The sequence below is a fragment of the Triturus cristatus genome, chromosome 8 (assembly GCF_964204655.1).
Source record: "Triturus cristatus chromosome 8, aTriCri1.1, whole genome shotgun sequence".
NCBI classification, from domain to species: Eukaryota; Metazoa; Chordata; class Amphibia; order Caudata; family Salamandridae; genus Triturus; species Triturus cristatus.
Window position 1 is genome coordinate 1,242,212,942 of NC_140591.1, and position 20,952 is coordinate 1,242,233,893.

The window sequence follows — 20,952 nt, forward strand, 5'->3', positions numbered from 1 at the left end:
GGCTGAGGGGCCCCACCAGATCAGGAGCCAGTGTAATCGAAGGTGAGATCGGGAGGTTTATGTGCAGCTCAGGAAACCCTGATTCTGTTTTGTCTCTCCCTCTGAGAAATCGTGGAGAGGTAGCGCCGGACCAGAAGTGGGTGTGGGGCGCAGGAGACTGGGTTCGAGCTTCCTTTGGAGAATCAGGGGAATGTGCTGATGTAGTGGAGACCGGGACTAATGAGTACAGCCAGATTCAAGTGAGCTGCATGGAGAAGCAAGTCAGTGGGAGTCTGAGCAGTGGCAGTAGCAGTGGGATACCCATTTCTGAGCTTGCGGTTATCAGATATACCCTGCGCAATAGGGATCTGAATACCGTCTCAGTTTTATCTAAGCCCCCTATAATTTCACCTCCCATAACAAAAATTAAGGCAGCTTCTAGGAAGGAAAGCCAGACTGTGGATATTACACCCCCGGGGAAAGGAAGAGGTAGGAAAAAGGCTCGAGGGGAGACTGGGGTTAGGATAACGCCTTCATTGAAGTCCTATTATAAGGTCCTTTCTACTACTATATCGGACCATGGGCGAGATAAAAATATAAATATGAATATGGATATGGCTGTTCCTACCGTTACTATAGCTGCCCTCCCCAGTATTTCTGATCAGCTCTCTTTGTGTTCTCCCAGGAATGCAGAGGGGTGCGTATCACAAGATCAGCGGACAATAGTACACTCCTCAGTGGAGTTAACAAATAGTTTTCTGGCATTAGAAGACCAGGGGGTCGATCAGGAAGATGCTCGAGGAGAGGACTGCGGAACTTCATCGGGGGGGGAGAGAAGTGGCTCCAAAATCTATCATACCGGACCCTCAATTAACCAGTCCCTCCACCCCTCTGACATCATCGGCGCCCGGGACACTAGCAGAAATCCTGTTAGGTCTTAAAGGAGATATAGGCAGGCGATTTACAATCTCCGAGACCAACCAGGTAGCTATTCAGGCCTCCTGCGAATTACTGGCTCAGAAAGTGGAGGAGGTTTCACAAAGAACGGATGCCCTCGAGGCAGAAATTCCTAAGATCAAGGAAGCCTTATGTTCCTCCTCTGCAGTGTTGGATAAGCTGGTTCAACATAACAGGGAGTTGAAGGACGATATTGAGCGCCTTGAAAATAATTCTAGAAAAAATAATTTGAAGATTTTAAATGTCCCTGAGGATCTGGAAGGGGGCGATATCAAGACCTTTGTAGTCTCCCTCTTAAAAACCACAATCTTAAAAGATCTGTCTGGGGAAAATCTGGATTTGATGGCTGATATTCAAAGGGTCCACCGTGATCCATTTAGGCGGAAACCTGGAAAAGAGCGTCCAAAGGAAGTTTCTGGTGAACTTTCTTAAATTTGCCATTAGGAGAAAATATTGTCCTTGGCCCTGAAAGCCGGCCATGTGAAGTATGCTTCCTTATCCAGCCCGTTTTCATTCCTTATTCGCTCCGATGTCTCCCATATCACTGTCGCAAAGCAGTGGGAATTGGGCAAGAAGATGGTAACTCTGGATTCGTTAGGAGCTAAGACACAGTTGAAATTTCCTGCTTCCTTACGAATCATGTGGAATAATCGTATGTATAATCTAAATCAAATAGAGGAAGCGGATATCTTAATAGATAAGATTGGAAAAGGAGGTGGAAGCAGCAGAGGGAGCGGGAAGAGAGGAGTGAAAAAGAGAGGGCAAAAAAATAGAATGCAAAAGATAAAGGAGAAATCTATAGTTTTGTATGAATATCGTTGCCGTTACCACTTGATTAATCTGTAATCGGTTAAGTCACACACCGGGTAGACCCCGCCAAGGGCATAAGCCCAGAGAAATAGGGAGGGTTCCCCAGGGGGTTGAAGGTGAGAGGGAGTCACGGGTGGGAGAGGGGTGGGTGGAGGGGAAGGGATGCACGGGTGGGGTAGCAGTGGGGAAAAACATAAAAATAAGTCCTCTTTCCATCTTTTTTTTATTTTTTAAAGAGTAAGTTCTTTTGGAGGTGCTTAGTCAAGGAGGGGGAGAGGAGAGTCGGACATGATGATTGCTAGGATAAGGTTTATTTCGTGGAATGTTAATGAGCTACGATGTCCGCGAAGACAAAGGTTGATAATGTCTTTTTTGGAGCAATCTTCAGCTCAAGTGTGCCTCTTTCAAGAGACCCACTTGAGTAATCTTGAGTGTAAGATTGTCTTTGGAAAATATAGATGGGTTGAATTTTGTTGTTGTTCTGAGCAGACAATACATAATAAGGGAGTAGCTGTTTTATTTAGAGTAGGAGCGGGTGGCTCCATAAGGTCCGTACAAACAGATCAATCTGGTAGATGGGTCTTGGTATTGGCAGATATTAGGGGTACTGAGATTGCTATAACATCTTATTACGGCCCTAACGTTGATGACCCGGCCTGTCTGCTCAGAGTACACACCAAATTGGTAGATGTTACTATTCCAGTCGTAATTTGAGGGGATTTTAATGTTCTTCTTAATCCCGTTCAGGATAGATCGAATTGTAGTCACTATGTGGCAGCCCCGCTTACGCGCAGGGCAATGACCAATATGATACATGAGCTGGGATTAGTAGATGCTTGGAGGGCTAAGAAGTGAGGAGAACCAGGTTTCACCTTCTTTAGTAAAAAACATAGACACTCCTCTAGAATCGATTATATCCTTATGGATAGATTGGGGTTGGAGAATCTGGAGGATATTGTTATTCTTCCAAGTATTCTATCTGACCATACCCCTATAGCTTTCTCATACCTAGGACATAAGCCCAAGATTAACTCAACCCCTAGGTGGACATTAAAAAGGGTAATGTTATCCAACCAGGAAATAATTTGTGCCATTAAAACATCTACTACTAATTATTTTTCAGATAATATGGGCTCGACGTCATTGGACTATGTATGGGACGCGTTTAAGGCCCATATCCGTAGTCTGCTACACAGTTTGATATGTGCTAAGAATAGAGAAGAGGCGCTAGTATTACAAAAATTGGAAAAAGAGATATCCAATCTAGAAAGAGTGAGGTTGAGCTGTCAAGCGGACAGCTTGGCACAAACTCTCAGCGACTTGGAGCATTTGCGATCGGAATATAGAGGAAAGTTAGACCAAAAAGTAAAAGCACAATGGTTGGTCCACAATATGGAAAATTATGAATATGGAGAAAAAGCTGGTGCTATCCTGGCATGCAAAGCAAAGGCGGATCGAGTAAAAAATAACATCAATAAATTGATTATGAATGAGACGGGGGAAACCTCTTGTAATCAAGAGGATATGCAAAGGTGCCTCCTTTCCCAACAATATTCGAGAATGGTTAAAAAATAAGGCCCTACCAATATTGACAGCAGAGGAGTGCGATATGCTAGATGATCCTATTACAGAAGAGGAAATTAAACTTCATATTAAGAAAATCAAGAATAATAAGGAAGCTGGGACAGATGCTCTACCGGGGAAAGTCTATAAGGCACTCCAGGAGGTGTTAGTTCCTAGGCTACAAGAACTTTTTAATTACATCTACAGTTCAGAAGGTAGGGTTCCCCCCTCGTGGAAAGAGGCAACAATAGTACTTGTTATGAAGCCGGGAAAGGACCCTCTTAAGGCAGACTCTTATAGGCCAATCTCCCTGCTTAACTCGGATTATAAGATCTTTACCAGCATTTTGGTGGGGAGATTGGTCAGGATAGTCCCACGGTTGATTAATGTCAACCAAAAGAGGTTTATTCCGGGTAGGTTCATTCAGGAGCAAACTCTACAGCTGATAGGAAATATTGATTTGGTGTTGGCACTGTCAGAGCCCTTGGCTGTGGCGGCATATGACGCAGCCAAGGCGTTCGACCGTGTTAATTGGGCCTTTCTATGGGAAACCTTAAAAATGATGGGATTTGGTGCAATATTCATACAAACCCTCATCAAGTGCTATGAGGGAGCCTCTGCAGTCATCCTTTTAAATGGTCTATTGACGTTGAGTTTTACTATAAAAAGGGGGAACCGACAGGGGTGCCCCATCTCACCCCTATTGTTCGACATCTATATCGAACCCCTTGCACAAGCACGGAGACTAGATACACAAATCACCCCCTTTCAAGCCTTAGATTATAAGTGCAAATTAGCCCTTTATGCGGACGATTTGTTGGTTTACACCAACAATCCAGTGGAGGTGCTTCCCAAGGTAGAAACCACCCTGAAGGAATTTGGTCTGTATTCTGGGTACTTGGTTAACTCCTCCAAGACTGAGGTAATGTGTTGGGGCGTTGATAATTGGCTTGAAAGTAGTAGTAAGGAGTTTAGGTACCTGGGGATAAGGAATATGCTACTTACCAGTATGCATCTGTTCTTGGCATGTAGAGCTGCAGAGTTGTACACTTAGCATAGGTCGCCATCTGGTGTTGGGCCCGGATGTTTGCAGTTTGTTTTTCTTCTTGGACCGTGCTTGGAAGTCACGAGTTTGGTGACTCCTCCTTCGGTCCGTACTGCGCATGGGCTTCGGCTCCATCCTCAGATTGTTTTTCGCCAACAGGGAAATGATGGAGCGTAGTAATAACAGTGAGAAACCCATGTGTGTTGTATCTAAATAAGATGGACTGGAACGGATACAGGTAGCCGGGGAGGCGGGTGGGCGTGTACAACTCTGCAGCTCTACATGCCAAGAACAGATGCATACTGGTAAGTAGCATATTCCGTTCGAGGCATATGAGCTGCAGATTGTACACTTAGCATAGATTATATAGCAGTACCCAACCTTAGCGGCGACCACCGGTATCCGCTGCAGCTGTTTGAAAGAGTGTTTTTAGTACAGCCTGGCCCACCCTAGCTTGCTGCTGGGAATGCACATCTACACAGTAGTGTTTTGTGAATGTGTGCGGTGTAGACCATGTGGCTGCCTTGCATATGTCATCTAAGGGTATATTCCCTAGAAAAGCCATAGAAGCCCCTAACTTTCTTGTAGAGTGGGCTTTAGGGGGAACAGATAATGTTCTCTTTGCCCTCTGATAGCAAATTTGTATGCATTTTACAATCCACCTAGCTATCCCTGATTTTGAGATGGGGTTGCCTTTATGTGGTGGAGAAAAGGAAACGAACAACTGTTTGGTCTTCCTGAAGGGTTGCGTTCTTTGTATGTAATATAGCAACGCTCTTTTCACATCTAGTGTGTGTAAGGCCCTTTCCGCAACAGATTGGGGTTGCGAAAAGAAGACAGGTAATTCCACTGATTGATTGAGGTGGAAGGGGGTAATGACTTTGGGCAGGAACTTCGGATTAGTTCGAAGTATGACCTTGCTGTGATGCATTTGTATGTAAGGTTCCTGTATGGTGAACGCTTGTATTTCACCAACCCTTCTAAGGGAAGTGATAGCTACAAGGAAAGCTGTTTTCCAGGTGAGAAATTGTAGCTCACATTTGTGCATTGGTTCGAAGGGCGGACCCATTAGTCGTGTAAGGACCAAATTTAGATTCCATACAGGGGAGGGTGGTGCCCTGGGAGGAATTACTCGTTTAAGGCCTTCCATGAAGGCTTTAATAGCGGGCACTCTGAAGAGTGACAAATGCTGTCTGTTTTGTAGATAGGCAGCGATCGCTGCTAGGTGTAGGCGTATGGATGAATACGCTAGGTTACACCTGTGAAGATGGAGCAGATAGCATATGATGTGTTGTATGGATGCATCTAGAGGGTTGATTGTATTGTTACGGCAGTACATTACAAATCTTTTCCACTTTGCGGCATAGCATGCTCTAGTGGTAGGACGTCTGGCTTCCATGATGATGTTCATGCAATCAGGGGGAAGGTTAAGGTACCCGAATTCTAAGATTTCAGGAGCCAGATCGCCAGGTTGAGCTGAGCTGGGTCCGGGTGCCTGATTTCTCCATGGTTCTGGGTTAGGAGGCATGGGGAAAGGTGCAGTTTTTGATGTGGTACCACTGATAGTTGTAGTAGCGTGGTGTACCACGGCTGTCTGGCCCACGTCGGAGCTACCAGAATGAGTGTGAGGGAGTGCTGTTGTAGTTTCCTGACCACTAATGGAATTAGTGGGAGAGGTGGAAAGGCGTATGCAAATCTGCCTGACCAGTTCATCCATATCGCATTGCCCTTGGACAATGGGTGTGGGTATCTGGCGGCGAAGCTTGGGCATTTTTTGTTTTCGTGGGTGGCGAAGAGGTCTATTTGAGGATGCCCCCACTGTTGGAAGAATGGGTGAAGAACTTGTGGATGCAGTTCCCATTCGTGTAGTTGTTGAGTCTGTCTGCTGAGCAGATCTGCTATGGTGTTTTGTACGCCTGGAACATGTTGTGCCAGGAGAAAAATGTTTTGGGGAATTGCCCATCTCCATATGCTCTGGGCTAAGCGGGAGAGCTGGGGAGAGTGTGTCCCCCCCTGTTTCTGTATATAATACATCGCAGTCATGTTGTCTGTGCGAATGAGGACTGCTTTGCCTGAAATCTGCTTTTGGAAAGATTTTAGGGCTAGAAAGATCGCCAAAAGCTCCAGATGGTTGATGTGGAGCGTTTTTTGCTGTGGCGTCCATAGACCTTGCATTGTGAGGTGTAAGAGGTGCGCTCCCCAGCCGGAGAGCGATGCGTCCGCTGTTAGAGTCACTTGGGGAACCGGGTCCAGGAACGGCCGTCCCTTGGAAAGGTTTGTGGTGTTCCACCACTGCAGAGAGTGATGTGTGCGGCCGTCCACCAACACCAGATCCGTTAGCTGACCCTGGGCCTGGTTCCACTGTTGTGCTAGGCACTCCTGAAGTGGACGCATGTGGAGTCTTGCATGGGGCACTATGAAGATGCAAGACGCCATCATCCCTATGAGCTTCATAAACACTCTTGCTGGTAGAGAGTGTTGAGGAAGGAATATTTTGCGTAAGGCTAGAATGCTTGTGATTCTGGCTGGGTTTGGATAGGCAATACCTTTTGAGGTGTCTATGGTGGCCCCGAGATATTGCTTTGTGTGAGATGGTATGAGGTGGGACTTTTGGTAGTTCACCGTGAAGCCTAGCTGATGAAGCAGTTGGATGGTGCTGTTTGTATGTTGCACGCATTGGTGGTAGGACGCGGCTTTTATGAGCCAGTCGTCTAAGTAAGGGAAGACGTGAACATGTTGACGTCTGAGGTGTGCTGCTACTACTGCTAGGCATTTGGTAAACACCCGTGGTGCAGTGGTGACCCCGAAGGGGAGAACCTTGAATTGGTAATGTTGCCCGTCCACCACGAACCTGAGGTATTTTCTGTGAGAGGGGTGTATTGGAATGTGAAAGTACGCGTCTTTCAGATCCAGTGTTGTGAGAAAGTCTCCCTGGCAGAGGAGTGGGAGGACTTGTTGTAAGGTGACCATGTGAAAGTGGTCTGAATGTATGTAGGCATTTAGAGGCCGGAGATCCAGAATGGGTCTGAGGGTCTCGTCTTTCTTTGGGATTAAGAAATATAGGGAGTAGACCCCTAGATTTCGTTGATTGTCGGGTACCTGCTCTATGGCGTGTTTCTGGAGGAGCGAGAGTACCTCTTGTTTGAGCAGTGTGGAATGCTCTTGGGACATTGGACGGTGCCTTGGTGGGATATTGGGTGGGGTAGATGTTAGCTCGAGGCAGTACCCTGACCGAATGATTTGGGTCACCCATTTGTCCGATGTTATGGACTCCCATACGTGGATAAAATCTTGTAGTCTGCCCCCGACCGGAGTGGAATGGTGTGGGGGGAGGGAAGGGGAGTCATTGTGCGGGTGGGGTGGCAGAACGGGTATTGTTGGTTTTGCCCCTGCCCTTATTGTTGTTGCCTCTGTAGCCACCTCTTTGGTTGCCCTTTGAAAAGGTATTTTGAGGAGGGGATTTGTAGGAGGTAGAGGCATTATCGGTGGAGGAGCCTCTACCTGTGCCACGAAAGGACGAGCGTCGAAAGGAACGCTTAGAGGCTTGGGTCTGGAGCGCTCCCATAGACTTCGCTGTGTCTGTATCTTTCTTCATTTTTTCGAGCGCTTCGTCTACCTTTGGGCCAAAGAGTGTTTGCTGGTCAAAGGTGTGATTAAGTATTGATGTCTGGACCTCAGGCTTGAACCCTGATATCCTGAGCCAGGCATGGCGGCGAAGCAGGACACTGGTGTTTATGGCTCTAGAAGCAGTGTCTGCTGCATCGAGGGCACACTTAATGGAGGTGTTTGTGATTAGTTTGCCCTCCTGTATCAAGTCATGAGCTTGGCGTTTGTATTTCTCTGGAAGGTGCTGCATAAGAGCCTCTAATTCATCATAGTGTGCTCTATCATATCGCGCAAGCAGTGCTTGTGTATTTGCAATGCGCCACATGTTTGCAGCCTGGTAGGCGGTGCGTTTACCAGACGCGTCCAGAAGTTTAGATTCCTTGTCTGGTGGTGGGGCATCTCCTGAGGATTGGGAGTTAGCCCGCTTTCTAGCTGTGGAGACAACTAGGGAATCTAGAGGAGCAGGGCCCTTGATGTATGCAGGGTCTGTGGGTGCCGCCTTGTACTTCTTCTCTATTCTAGGGTTTAGTACTCTGGCTCTGACAGGGTCTTTGAATACCTCTGTAGCGTGCTTGGTGACACCCTTAAGCATGGGTAAAATAGCAGTGGAACGATCTTGTAAATCAAATGTATCCAGTAGGAAGTCTTCTTCCACTGGTTCCGTGTGCATGTCCACCCCATGGTAGTGTGCTGCTCTCTGCACTAAATGGTGAAACCCTAAAGAGTCCTCTGGAGGAGACGGCCTTGATGGGTATAGGTCGTCTTGAGGTACATTGGGTACATCAGGGTTATTATAATCCTCCCATGGATCTGGGGTCCCTGGTGGGGTGGGATCCATTGGGGCGTCCCCTGGGTCATTGTCCGGGTCCCTGTCATCCGGATCTGGGGATGGGGCCGGATCGTAGTGAGGTAAAGGTGGAGGGGGTGGTGGTGGGAGGGGGGGTGGCAGTGGGGAGGGTACTCTAAGGGGAGAAGTGGCTGTGTCCCTCTTTTTGGGTGGAGGAGGAGGAGCCGGAGCCTCAAGGCGACGCTTCTTAGTAATCACAGTCAAAAGGCCAGTCTTTGGATCTCTGGACAAAGTCTTTTGTAAAGGGTCTGGTGTAAACAGAGCCAATGGCGCCGAGTCGTCTGTCGGCACCGGCGATTTCGGAACCGGAGGTTTCGATGTTCTGTGTACGCCTTGCTTTTTGGAGGTCTCCGTGTGTTTCGGCGTCGAATGCTGTTTCGGCGCCGGAGCGTCGGTGCCGACCGATTTCTGTTTGTGTTTGGTCGGCGCCGAGTGTCCAGGTTTCGGCACCGGTGGTTTCGGAGTCGAGCTGGATTTTGCAGGCTTCGGTGCCGAGTGGTGTTTATCGGCACCGGGCGTCGGCTGGCTCGATCCCGAGCTGCCGTGAGACTTTGAGTGCTTCGACACCGGGCCCGAAGGTGGGGTGATCGAGGCTTTGGTTTTGGTTTTGCCCAGGCCGGCAGGCGAGGGGGTAACCGGAGTCTCTTTGGTTTTCGGTGCGGGGCTGGGAGGGGGCATTGTACTCACGGCCCGCTGTCCTGGTGTTACGTCCTCCAGGTCGGAGTCGTCGGCCTCGGAAGCGCTGACGATGTCTTCTCCCAGTTCGGTGTGTGTCTGCCCCGAAGCTTCGGCGTCGTCTCCGAAGATGTCCGGTGGAACTGTCGAGGATGAGTGCGCCATGGTGCGTCGAGCCCTTCGATCTCGGATCGTTTTCTTCGATCGAAAAGACTTGCAGGCGGGGCAGTCTCGAGCCTCGTGTTCCGGAGAGAGGCAAAGGTTACACACCTGATGGAGGTCGGTGTGGGGAAATTTAGACCCACATTCTGGGCACTTTTTAAACGGAGTCCTTTCCATCGGCCGGGACCGGAGTCGCGGAGGGCCCGAAGGCCGGTGTCGATGTACGGGATGGAAAAAGTGCCGCTTCGAGAGATGAAGATGATGAAGGAACTCGAAGAATCGAGGATTTTCCGTCGAGGCTGGAACCGTAGAAGTTCGAAGCCGGAGCACGAAGTATCACATCCGAGCCCGATGGCGGAAAAAAACAATCTGAGGATGGAGCCGAAGCCCATGCGCAGTACGGACCGAAGGAGGAGTCACCAAACTCGTGACTTCCAAGCACGGTCCAAGAAGAAAAACAAACTGCAAACATCCGGGCCCAACACCAGATGGCGACCTATGCTAAGTGTACAATCTGCAGCTCATATGCCTCGAACCTATAGTTCAGGATTTAAGCAGCATCCCACTGATAAACCTGAGGAAAGTGGCTAAGGAAATTGATCATCTTTTTTCTAGATGCAGAATTTACCTCTCACCATCTATGGCCGTGTAAATTTGGTCAAGATGGTAATACTGCCTAAATTGACGTAATTATTTAGCACAATTCCTCTTGAGTTCCCAGGTAATTTTTTGGGAAAAATCCAAAGTAAAATTGGCAGTTTTATATGGTCTAATAAAAATTCTAGACTATCTTGGAAGAAGCTAAAAGAAGAAGAAGCTAAAACGAAGACTGCTAAAGGGCGGATTAGCCCTTCCAGATGTGCATTTGTATTCCTTAGTCTTCCAGTTTAAAAATATACGTTCCCTACTCTCTAGTCCTGTCAATACTAATTGGGGGAGGATCTTGAGGGTAATGGCTAATTCAGAGGGTGGGGGTATTGGATTTTTGTATAAGTTTGGGGCGCCTAGGTTTTTTAAGAAAGTTCGCTTAAAGGTTTTTAAATCTGCACTCAATGACTCCCCGGGATCACCACTATGTCTAAAAGACAGTTTGGCGTCCCCAATCAGAAATGCAGGAATCATGATTTGGTCTGACCTCATTTCGTCCGATGGAGTCCTTCCTTGGGAGGTTCTAAGATCAAAAATAGCCGACTCTTTTTCTAGATTCAAATATTTGCAATTATGTTCCTGGTTTTTAGCAGAAAAGGAGCTTATAGGTCGAAATTGGGAGATTGAGACTATACTTCAGAATGTAAACCCAAGAAGAAAGGAGGTTGGACACTGGTATAGGAGTTTATTAGACGCCGAGGATGAAGAGCTTCCCCCTTCTCATCTGGTATGGAGTTCCACTACAGTGGGAAATGCATCAGCCGGTTTATATGCTCTTTCTCTCCAAATCCTATACAAGTTTGTTAAGCCAGCATCTCTTAAAAAAAAACATTTTTACGTGATTAATAGGCTATATTACACGCCTAAGAAGATTGCAAAATTTGTTTCTTGTCCATCCCCTAGGTGTCCCAGATGTGACTTGGTTGAGGTCGATGATACGCATATCTTCTTTGACTGCACACATGTGAGAGACTTTTGGCATAATCTGGAATGTGCTATGGAAGGCGTTTTTAAAATTAAGCTGCATATTAACTTAGTTTGAGTAATCTTTGGATTGGATAATGATCTTATGAGGCAGCTCCCTACGATGCAAGTGGGGGTATTCTTTAGTTTGATATTGATAGCCCGTAGAGAGATCTGTAAGCTATGGAAGGCCAAGCCTCGCACGAAAGAAGCTGGCCTGGTCGGTCTAATGCTTACGCAGTAACATAAGCCCAGGGCGCCCAGGTCGAAACGGGGCTTGATTGTTAATTTTGCTGATGCAGATGGTGAAATGAGGACTAAAAAAAAAAAAAAAAGCCCTGCTTGTGTCAAAGAATTACTGTTAGGTTTTAAGTCTTGAAACCAACCATGATTATAAAAGAAAATTATCCTAATATTTGTTTATGAATGAGTTTTATTCTTTACACTGACTTTAAAAATAGGGAAAATGGTGCTTCACAGACATACAAAACACTTGGCAAAGGATACGTAGGCAGTTATACATGTCCTGGAGAGGCTTCTCATCTGCAAATAGCCGAGACTGAACCAACTGGTGTATGAAACTTATCTGCATACTGTGTACCAAGGCTCGTCCATCTAAGAGAAAAATACACAGGAAAATTATCGGTTTCAGGACAAATGTGAATCAGAAGGGGATAGAATACGTACAAAAACCTAACAGAAACAGATCCACCTTTTACAGAATTTATAATTTGAACATGGTTGCAACTTTTAACATAGTTCTAAGAGTATACAGAGTTGCGGATTTAAAAACCAGTGTGAATAACACACTTAACCCAAAGATTTACTGTGGGTCAAAAATAGAAAAACATACAAGTGGAAATCAACTGTTTCTTACTTTTTCTTTTTTTAAACAAAAGTCAATTAAACCAAAACTGTCGTACCAAAGCAGTTTATGGAGTGCTTTGTGATCTCATTAGAGGCACTGAAAACACCACTCCACAAATACATTATACAACAAAAAAACAAAGTCTGCTTTTCTTGTAAAAAACAGAAAAGAAAAAGTAAAAAGACAGCATTTTAAAGGGTTGGAGTTTCTCTCTGGCAGTCAGCAAGAGAAAGCAGCTTTAAAGTGAATCATAACAATGCTCCAACTCGAACAGTGAGAATGGTGGCAATGAATATCCATAAAAAGTATAATGAAGTAGTTACTTAGTCACACATTTCTGGGAGGAGATACTAAGATCATACTGCAGGTATACAGTAAACTAGTCATGGAAGCAAGGTAGGCAGGTTGCCTTGAACAACAAGACTGCCTATTCTTGAGTCACAGATTAATCCGACAAGTCATCGTTTAGGCAATAATCCTTTTCAGGTTGGACTATTGCAACATCTTATACCTGGGATCTAATAAGGCTGTGATCAGAAGAATACAGATGGCCCAAAATGCCGCTGCAATGCTGCTGTTTTCTCTCCCACGTATTGCTCGGCTGCTGGCCTTATTCGCAGAATGCATTGGATCCCTGTGGACAAGCATGTTCACTTTAAGGCTCTGAGCACGGCCCATAATATCTTTTTCGCCCGGCGCTTAGCCGATCTTTATCTGGCCTGTGTGCCACCTGTTAAAAGAGTAAGAACAGGAGGCTGTTCTTTCCGTGCTAAAGCTCCTGCCCTTTGGAACGAACTACCTTTATCTCTTAGGAGCATTCAGGACCATGTGTCCTTCACTCCCTGAAGACCTTGTTGTTTTCCATCTAAGTGCACCTTAGGGGTAGCTGTCTGTTTGGTCATCATTTGCAGTTGGTCTCTTCGAGACTAGCACTAGGATGCCCCGTTGATGGGGCAGCCATGCACTTTACAAACCCTATAACACATAACATATGTTAATGCTTAGCAAAAGCTAGGAACAGATCAAAGTAGCAGCCCTGTAAATCTATGAAAGTGGGGTATTTCTCATGCAAATGTTCATGGGAGCTTTCCACCAATTAAGTAGGTGGCAGGTTTCCCAGTAAAGCTCTGTTACCCTTTTGATAACTGACACCAATTCTGGAAACTGTCCATCTAACAAGCCAGTCTCATAGTTGACTTGTGCATCTCCTTAGCTTCGTCAAAGTGAAACCTTAAGGGTCTCTTATCATCTAAGGTATGTAAAGGTCTCTCAGTCTGAGAAGCTTGTTTTGGGAAGAAGTTTACCAGAGAAAATGTCTGATTAATGAACAAGTTCAAAATTACTTTTGGTAGGAAGAAAGGTTTGTTCTCACCAGCACCTTGATATGATGTGAGCCAAAAAAGCTTTAAGAGTACGAAGAACCCATAACTCATTCAGCCTCCAGTCTCAAGTAAGGGGATATTGAGAAGGTGATCTACAAAACCAAATGTGGGCAGCTGCCCTTTGAATGGGACACTTCCTAATTTAAGCAGAACTGTGTTTGATTCAGAAGAAAAGCTGTCTCTCCTGTCTGTGATGAAATCTTTCTTGAGACCAACCAAGAAGAACTTTAAACATGCGGCTGGTGAACGAAGCTGCTCAGAAAGGTCATCTGCAAAAAAGACGCTGCTTCAAGGATTATGAAGTATGTATGGAACACTTCAAGATAATTTTTCAGGCCTCTGGAGGTTTCAAGTGGCTTTACTGCTGATTATAAGGAGCATAGAGTAATTTCCTTGGGCAGGGTATCCCTTGGATCAGTGCTCTTAATATCAGAAAGCATAGTCTGCATTTTCTGCTGTTGTGAACACGTCACAATCTGGTGTTCTTTTTGCTGCTAAAATGCTTCGGAGCACTTTATCATAGAACTTCCATTCATCCTCTACACTTTGCCTTCTGAACTGATGGACTCGGGCATGTTACAGACCCAAAGATAAGTGCTATAATGTGAATGTTACTTCACTTGACAGAATCCTAAAGATCACCTTTTTCTCTGTTTGTTGAGCTAATATTTTGTGGGCATACTGTCTGCCTGTACTAACATAATGGTGGAAGAAATTGGTCAAAGAAAGGGCTTCAAGGTTAAACAGAAAGCACTCAGTTCCTGCATGCTGTTGTGATATGCCCGATCCTTGTCTGACCATTTCCCAAGGGCTATAAGGTCATCCACGTGCCCTCCCTATCTTTCCATAAATGAGGCATGAATAGATTGACAGATGGCAGTTTCTGAAGGGCATCTCCAAGCATCAAGTTCCTTGCAGACGTTACTGGAATACGTTCATGTTATTCAGGTGCTGAACACCAGAAAAATGCAAGACTTCATGGAACCAATGAAAGGATACTTGTTAGACTGTTGGACAAGATGTCATTAGTCTCCTAATAGAATTCAGCCTGTTCCCCGAAGGAATAAGTCTATTCATCCAAACTTATAAGAACATCTGGATCATGAAAGTGGTCTAGTGTTGCATGCAGGTTAAGTAACGCCTGCTGCTAGGTGTTGGCCTAGGTTATGCAGTCATTTAAGTATTAGTAGATGTATATATCCTTTTAAAAGGGAATATACATGCCCGGTTTCCTTGATGTGCATGAGGGCTGACTTGGTGTGATCCTACATCTAGAAAATTATTCTCTTGATACATTTGTCTATAGTCCTGAGAACCTGAATTGGTACGGGTTCTTGTTTCTACCCCTTCATTATTTTTTTTAAAACAAGTAGTGGTAAGAAATAATTTGGTTCTTCAGCTGGGTTGCCTTTTCTCTTGAGTAATATCTGAATCCTCATGAACCAGCTGCACCTGGAAAAAAGGCTCTGCGACCCTTGGTGGAATGCTGGGTGGAGAATTGTGGAATCCCATTTTATATATAAATTCTGTAAAACATATAGTGCCCCTCTGTGTTTCACACCCACCAAGTGTTTTGCTGGGAGACAAAGTGATTCTCCCTCCCACTAGGGTGCTGGTCATTGGGGCCCAGGTGATGGAGTCAGTGTTTCGCAAGTGCAGGGGGGATATTTCCTCCAGCAAGTCAAGACTGTACATTTGCTTTTCTCATGTATGCTTCTGCAGATGCTGGTATGCTATAAGTTGCTACTGCAGTTTACTGGCAGAGACAACTTCATCAGCCATAAGAGCGTGCAAATCCACAGTTGACCCCTACTACAGACTTTCAGGGTTAACGTAGAAAAATCCTTTATCAAATGCTAGTGATCTGGGAGGGGATGGAGGAGGGGGGCCTCTGCTTCAATTTTTCTCCTTTTTTAATGTCATTGATCTACATACCAAAAAGTAGATACATAAACGGGCAGAGTATGATTCAGTTCTTTTGCCCTTGAGGTGAAGGAAGTGAGTCAAATCAAGGAGCCACATCTCTTAAACTACAGTGTAGGAAACTGGCTCTATATATACTACACCAAAATGAGGTATAGTGTGTATAGATTACAGGTGACCCCAGAGGTAGGTAGAGATTAAAGTTAGATAGAACATTACTCTCCATTTGTGGTTGAGTGGTCGAGCAGTAAGGCAGTATCAGAGGACAGTGTTAAGCATTTGATGTACACACTCAGTCAGCAAATGAATTCACACACTCAAGAACTGAACTCTAGGCCAATTGTTTTTGTATAAAAAATATACTGTTTTATTTTTAGAGCCAAGCAAGCCTGGCACAGGTAAGCATTGAATACTTTACAGTAATAAGTTGCTGTTTGTAGAACAGTTTGAAAATGCAATAGGAATTGTACTTTGTTTGATTTACATGGGATGCAGTAGGTTGCAATACTTGGCAAATACAGTGCATTGAAATAAATAGGCTTTTTCAGTAAATTACAAGTAAGTTACTTTTTACACTACTTTTCTAACTCAGTGCTGGATACCTAGATTCAGCACTAGGACATTTCCTGCAAATAGGTAAGAAAATACGTTTTGGTTATTCTTGCGATTTTTAAAGAATATTTTTAGATTTCAAAACTCCACTCTTAGAAACTTTTTGGAAGAAAATTGTCAATGTTATCCTATGGAGGCAAAACAGGTTATCGGTTCATAGGTAAGTTATCGACTGAGGGAGTTGAGGTTCCCACGGGGTTAGACTCAGGGGTCCCCCAGGGTCAGTGATGCACTCTTGTTGCACCCTCAGCGGCACTCGGGCAGCCGGGTGCAGAGTGCTGAGGCCCAATGTTATCCAATAAGGGATAGTGGGCCTCCGGTTGGTGGCTGCTGGCAAGCAGACCACTGGGTTGTGGGAGCAAAGCTCCTAGGGTTTAGGTCAGGGCAAATGGGGAAACAAAGTAGCACAAAATGTGCACCCTCAGCGGCACTGGGGCGGCGGTTGCAGGGTGCTGTTTCGAGGTCGGGTGCCCGGTTGTTTTCAATGGAGAACCTCCGGTTTGCAAAAGCTCTGCAGGCAGGGAGACGAAGGACTTCTGGATGCGACCACCACTTCAAGAGGTAAGTTGGGAAGTTAAGGGTTGTTGGGTACTGTTGGTTTGGGCACACAATGCAGTGGAGCCTCGGGTGCAGGGGTGCCTTTTGGGGTCGGATCTTCTTACCAGCTCCGGGTCGCGGTCAGGGGGACCTTCTGGATTTAGGCTGCAGGCGTCGGATGGAGGCTTGAGGCAGGTCAGGGGCACCGAATCTCGGGTCAGGATCGCCGGGGTGACCCCCTCGTGGTATTTTTCCACTCAAACTAGGGCCGGTTTCGGCGGGTGCAGAGTGGGCTGGATTTGCGTTCTCCGGCTGCTGCCAGAGGTTGCAGTTGAACAAATCCGGTGTTCACGGGAGAAGCAGTCTTTGGAAGTGAAGGCAGGCAGCTCCTCCAGGGTTTTTGAGGTTGCTGGCTGCAGGACACACCGGGATTTCGCAGCAGCAGTTTCGAGGGGAGACAGGCCTGTAGGGCTGGGGCCAAGTCAGTGGGCGTCTTCCTCTTGTTAGCTGGCTGCACGGCTGTTCGGCTCATCTTTTCTTCTTGTCGTTTCTGGGTCTGAAGAAGCAAGGTACAGGGTGCCCCCTAAACACTAGATTTAGGGGCATTACAAGTAGGTAGAGGGCTGGGACCAATGAATCCCTTCCCTCGGGGGGTACACCCCCTATTGTGCCACCCTCCAGTGGGAGGGTGGGGGGCAGGAGCCTGTCCCTGGTTGGTTGGGTCCCCCTCATCCTCAAGATGGCGGGGACTTGGAGTTGTGCTTCACCTCGCCTCCCCCACCTGAGGGGTGGAGTTGGCAGAGGTGGACACACCTCTTTCCCTCACTTGTTGTTCCCGCTAGTTCTCCCGCCCAAAGTGGGGGGTAGAACCAGTGGGGACCAAATGCTGAAAGCAGCAAATGGTCTGGGGAGGCTCACAAATTCGGCATGCCTTTGAAGCTTCCCCTTCGTGAACCCTGCCCATCCTGGGGGAGGAGGCTTGGCACCTCGTCCCAGGATGTGCATCTTTTCTTGCCCCCGAGAGCAGCAGGCTCTCAACCCAGGGATCCAGAAACACATCTGTTGGTGGCAGCCTAAGCAGCCACTCAGGCGGGACACTAGAAGTTGGTCGAGTTTGTCGTGCATTTTATATTAAATTCCACAATGGCATCAGTGTGGGTTTAATGTGCTGAGAAGTTGAAGCTTCTCAGTCATCAGTGTAGCCATTATGTGTTGTGGAGTTCGTAATGACAAACTCCCTGCACCATATACTCCTAATGCCCAAGGATGGGCTTGGGCGCTGTAGGGGTACAGGGCTCATGCACCTGTACCCTCACCACTGGCATAGTGCACCCAGCTGGAGGGGTGGCTGATCCAGGGCAGTGGGTCGTGGGCATGGCACACAGGGATGTGTGCCATGTCGACTCTTCACTTTGTTCTGCACCAAGACATGCAGCCTGCAAAGGCAGTGTGTGGGTGAAAAGGTGCAGGCCCTCTAAGGGTGGCACAATAAGTGCTGCAGCCCTTAGGAACCTTCCCTGGTCACAGTGCCCTGGGTACCTGTGGTTCCATTTATCAGGGACTCACCTGTGACCAGGGATGTCAATTGGGTTTAGACTTCAATGCAGTTTTAGGGTATGAACAGTACCTGGGTACCTGATTAGCAAGAGCCCAGGGCACACTCAGTCAAAGAACATCAGCAATTCAGCAAAAAGTGGGGGTATACCATGCAGAAAGAGGGCACTTTCTCACACACAGTGACAACAGCCATGTGCTCAACGTTTAGCTTTCTCCTTCATTGTGTTAAAGAGCTGTTTGACACACTGCCTTAAAATTACCCTTTTCACAGAGCACTTGTTTAATAAACTGTTCTCTTTTGGTGTCACCTAGGACATAGTACTAAACCCTTTGGTACTGCAATTTACCGCTAGGGAGAATGGAGAAAAGCTCGCATTTTGAAATAATGGATAAGAATGTGGAGCCTCATATTCTAGTCTCCATTTATTTAATTTGGTGTTAGGAGATCAGTTTTCGAAAGAGGCTCATTGTGGGTCCAAAAGGTTTTGGAACCAAATCGGACTACTGGCCTGCTTTGTAGTCTTACCTGGACATTTTCAAAGAAGATCACTGTCTTAAACGGAGGAGGATTGGGATAAAAGTTTTGTTTCTTTGCAGCGGTAGTTGTTATTTGATTGAAGATATCATGCAATCCACAGGTTTTCAAGATGAAGAAATAGATTACAAAGACAGGGGAGAACAGGATATCCCTTTTGAGGCAGAAGCAGAATCTAGTATTTGTCTAAGTCAAGGCACTGGTCTCACTTAGCCAATCTATCCTGGATCATCTTCTCCAGGGTGCATATCTACTTGCGATCATTTGCACGTATAATTCTTCATCACTGGGGACATCAAGTGGTCCAGAACCGGTTTGTGAGGTTTCGGGTAGCGGAAGCTACTATGTGTCTTGCGATTCATCTTTAATTGCTGGAATAGGAATGTAGTCCTCATCCAAGGGGTTTTCCAGTTCTGGAGAAGAAACAAAATGCTTTTACTGCTTTGCTCCAAAGCCTATGACAATGGTACACACACCCTTGATGAACAACGTAGGACAATGACCTGATGGAGGGCTAGGTTATAGATAGCCAGAAAGATTACCGATGAAAGGTGACTTCAGTTCGAACAAAACACTGACAATATGCCTCAAAGTTGTGTTGTGTGATGTCAAGCATCTTGACTGTGAACAGGAGATGTGGCACTGTCCATCTTTGGTGGACCTCCCTGAGCGTAAAGTCTGGTATATTCCAGTGGCTTTTTCAGTAGGCTGTCAAGGGACTTTACACGAGTCTTTTCCTTTCATCTTAAATACTCTGCCTGCTTTGTTCTGAGACAAACTCTATCTCGGCCTTTTAACCTCTCAAAAGGGATTCATGACAAATGCGAACATCTATCTAGAGAGTCTGGAAAGCAGACCAAACGGAAACTGTGTTCTTCGTTCCAAGACTTTTTCTGATCAGAGGAAGGACATGTTCAAAAGAGCCATAATTGTGGTAAATGAAGGTTAGGTGATAAAAAGTTCCCTTCGATTAATAATAGTTGGGCAGATGAGGGTGTGAAATGGTCCAGCCTTAGAATATCTTCATTGTTTCACAAGCAGAGGCCCGTAGATGTTGAGCCAACACAAAATATTCAGAGTGGAAAAATGTTAAGTCCAAAGAAAGCCTTGGAAAAAAGGCATATGGTGCTTGTCAGGAAGGACCGGACGACTCCCCACTCTGGCCCATATTCAGTACACCCAAACACCCACTGGCCGGCACTAGGACCCAGAGACCGGGGAACAGTCAAGGCATTCAGGGACACATAAACAAATCCTTACGTATGCCGCCCCTACAGGAAGCACTCTCTCAGTTCCCGAAAGGAGGCGGGAGCGAACCCGGAAGCGATGACGAGAACGGGAAGAAAAGGGACCAATCACGGTACAGACAGCGCGAAGAAGCCGGAGTAAGGAAGAACACGGAGAACGAGGCGACGCGAGATGGGAACAAGGAAAACGAAGAAGACGACGGCAAGGAAGAAAACCAAGACGAAGAGAACGAAGAAGACGAGAGGTGGTGTGAGGAGTGGTGGATACCTCAGGAGGAGGCTGGAGAGCGGCTGCAACTCGGGAGAAGAGTTGCGGCGGAGCCGGTGAGTGGGACGGGGACGGGACCAGGACCGGGGAAGGGAGACGAGGTGGGCGAATAAAGGAGGGGGTGGAACAGAGGTTGAAGGGAGAACGTGGGCATGCCTGAACCACCTACTTCTAGTGCACTGACCCCACCCGCTGTACGTAGAGTCACAGCGCTAAACCCTACGACCCTAAAAAGTACGCGATAATTCTGTAATTGCTGACCCCTGAACTCCCATCCCTTCCTCATATTTAGAAAGCAAAGGACTTTGCACGCACAAATTGCACTTCCCCACCCGAAAGGCACATCCAATCACTCCTGGGTTTTGGTGAAGGATCTATCCTGACAAGATCGATATATACTAGATAAACTGACGGCTCCCTTTTCTTTTGTTTTTGCTCATGAGCCTCCGGGGGAACACCACACAAAGAAGAGGAAGAGGAACCATACCAAGGGAAACTTACCGACCGCGACGGCAAGACAGAGCAGGAAGAAAAGTCTGGGGACACAGAACGTTTCTCCATATCCCCAACCCCGTTAAGTGTGGCTTTAAATAAAACTCGGCCATTATCCTCCTATATACAGCCTCCGCGTCTGTTTATCCGACCTGCCCTCCCACAGTGCTGTTTGATCCTTGATCCCTGAGCGGAAAACTGAACTTCCTGAATGACTTTCCTGTACCTGATGGGACAATTCAGCTTCCAGAACCCTGAAAGTATCAGCCTCAGCTT

The 20,952-nt window shown here is 46.5% G+C and overlaps 1 protein-coding gene across 2 annotated transcripts in view; it reads right to left on the reverse strand.

Annotated features, from left to right (window-relative positions):
• MED14 (mediator complex subunit 14) overlaps positions 1 to 20,952 on the reverse strand; it is a 1,045,467-nt gene that overhangs the window by 899,130 nt on the left and 125,385 nt on the right. For both annotated transcript variants that reach the window (XM_085622933.1, XM_085622932.1), the window contains exon 7: positions 11,763 to 11,870. In XM_085622933.1, the coding sequence (XP_085479059.1) occupies positions 11,763 to 11,870 (108 nt within the window). The remainder of the gene's footprint in view (positions 1 to 11,762; positions 11,871 to 20,952) is intronic.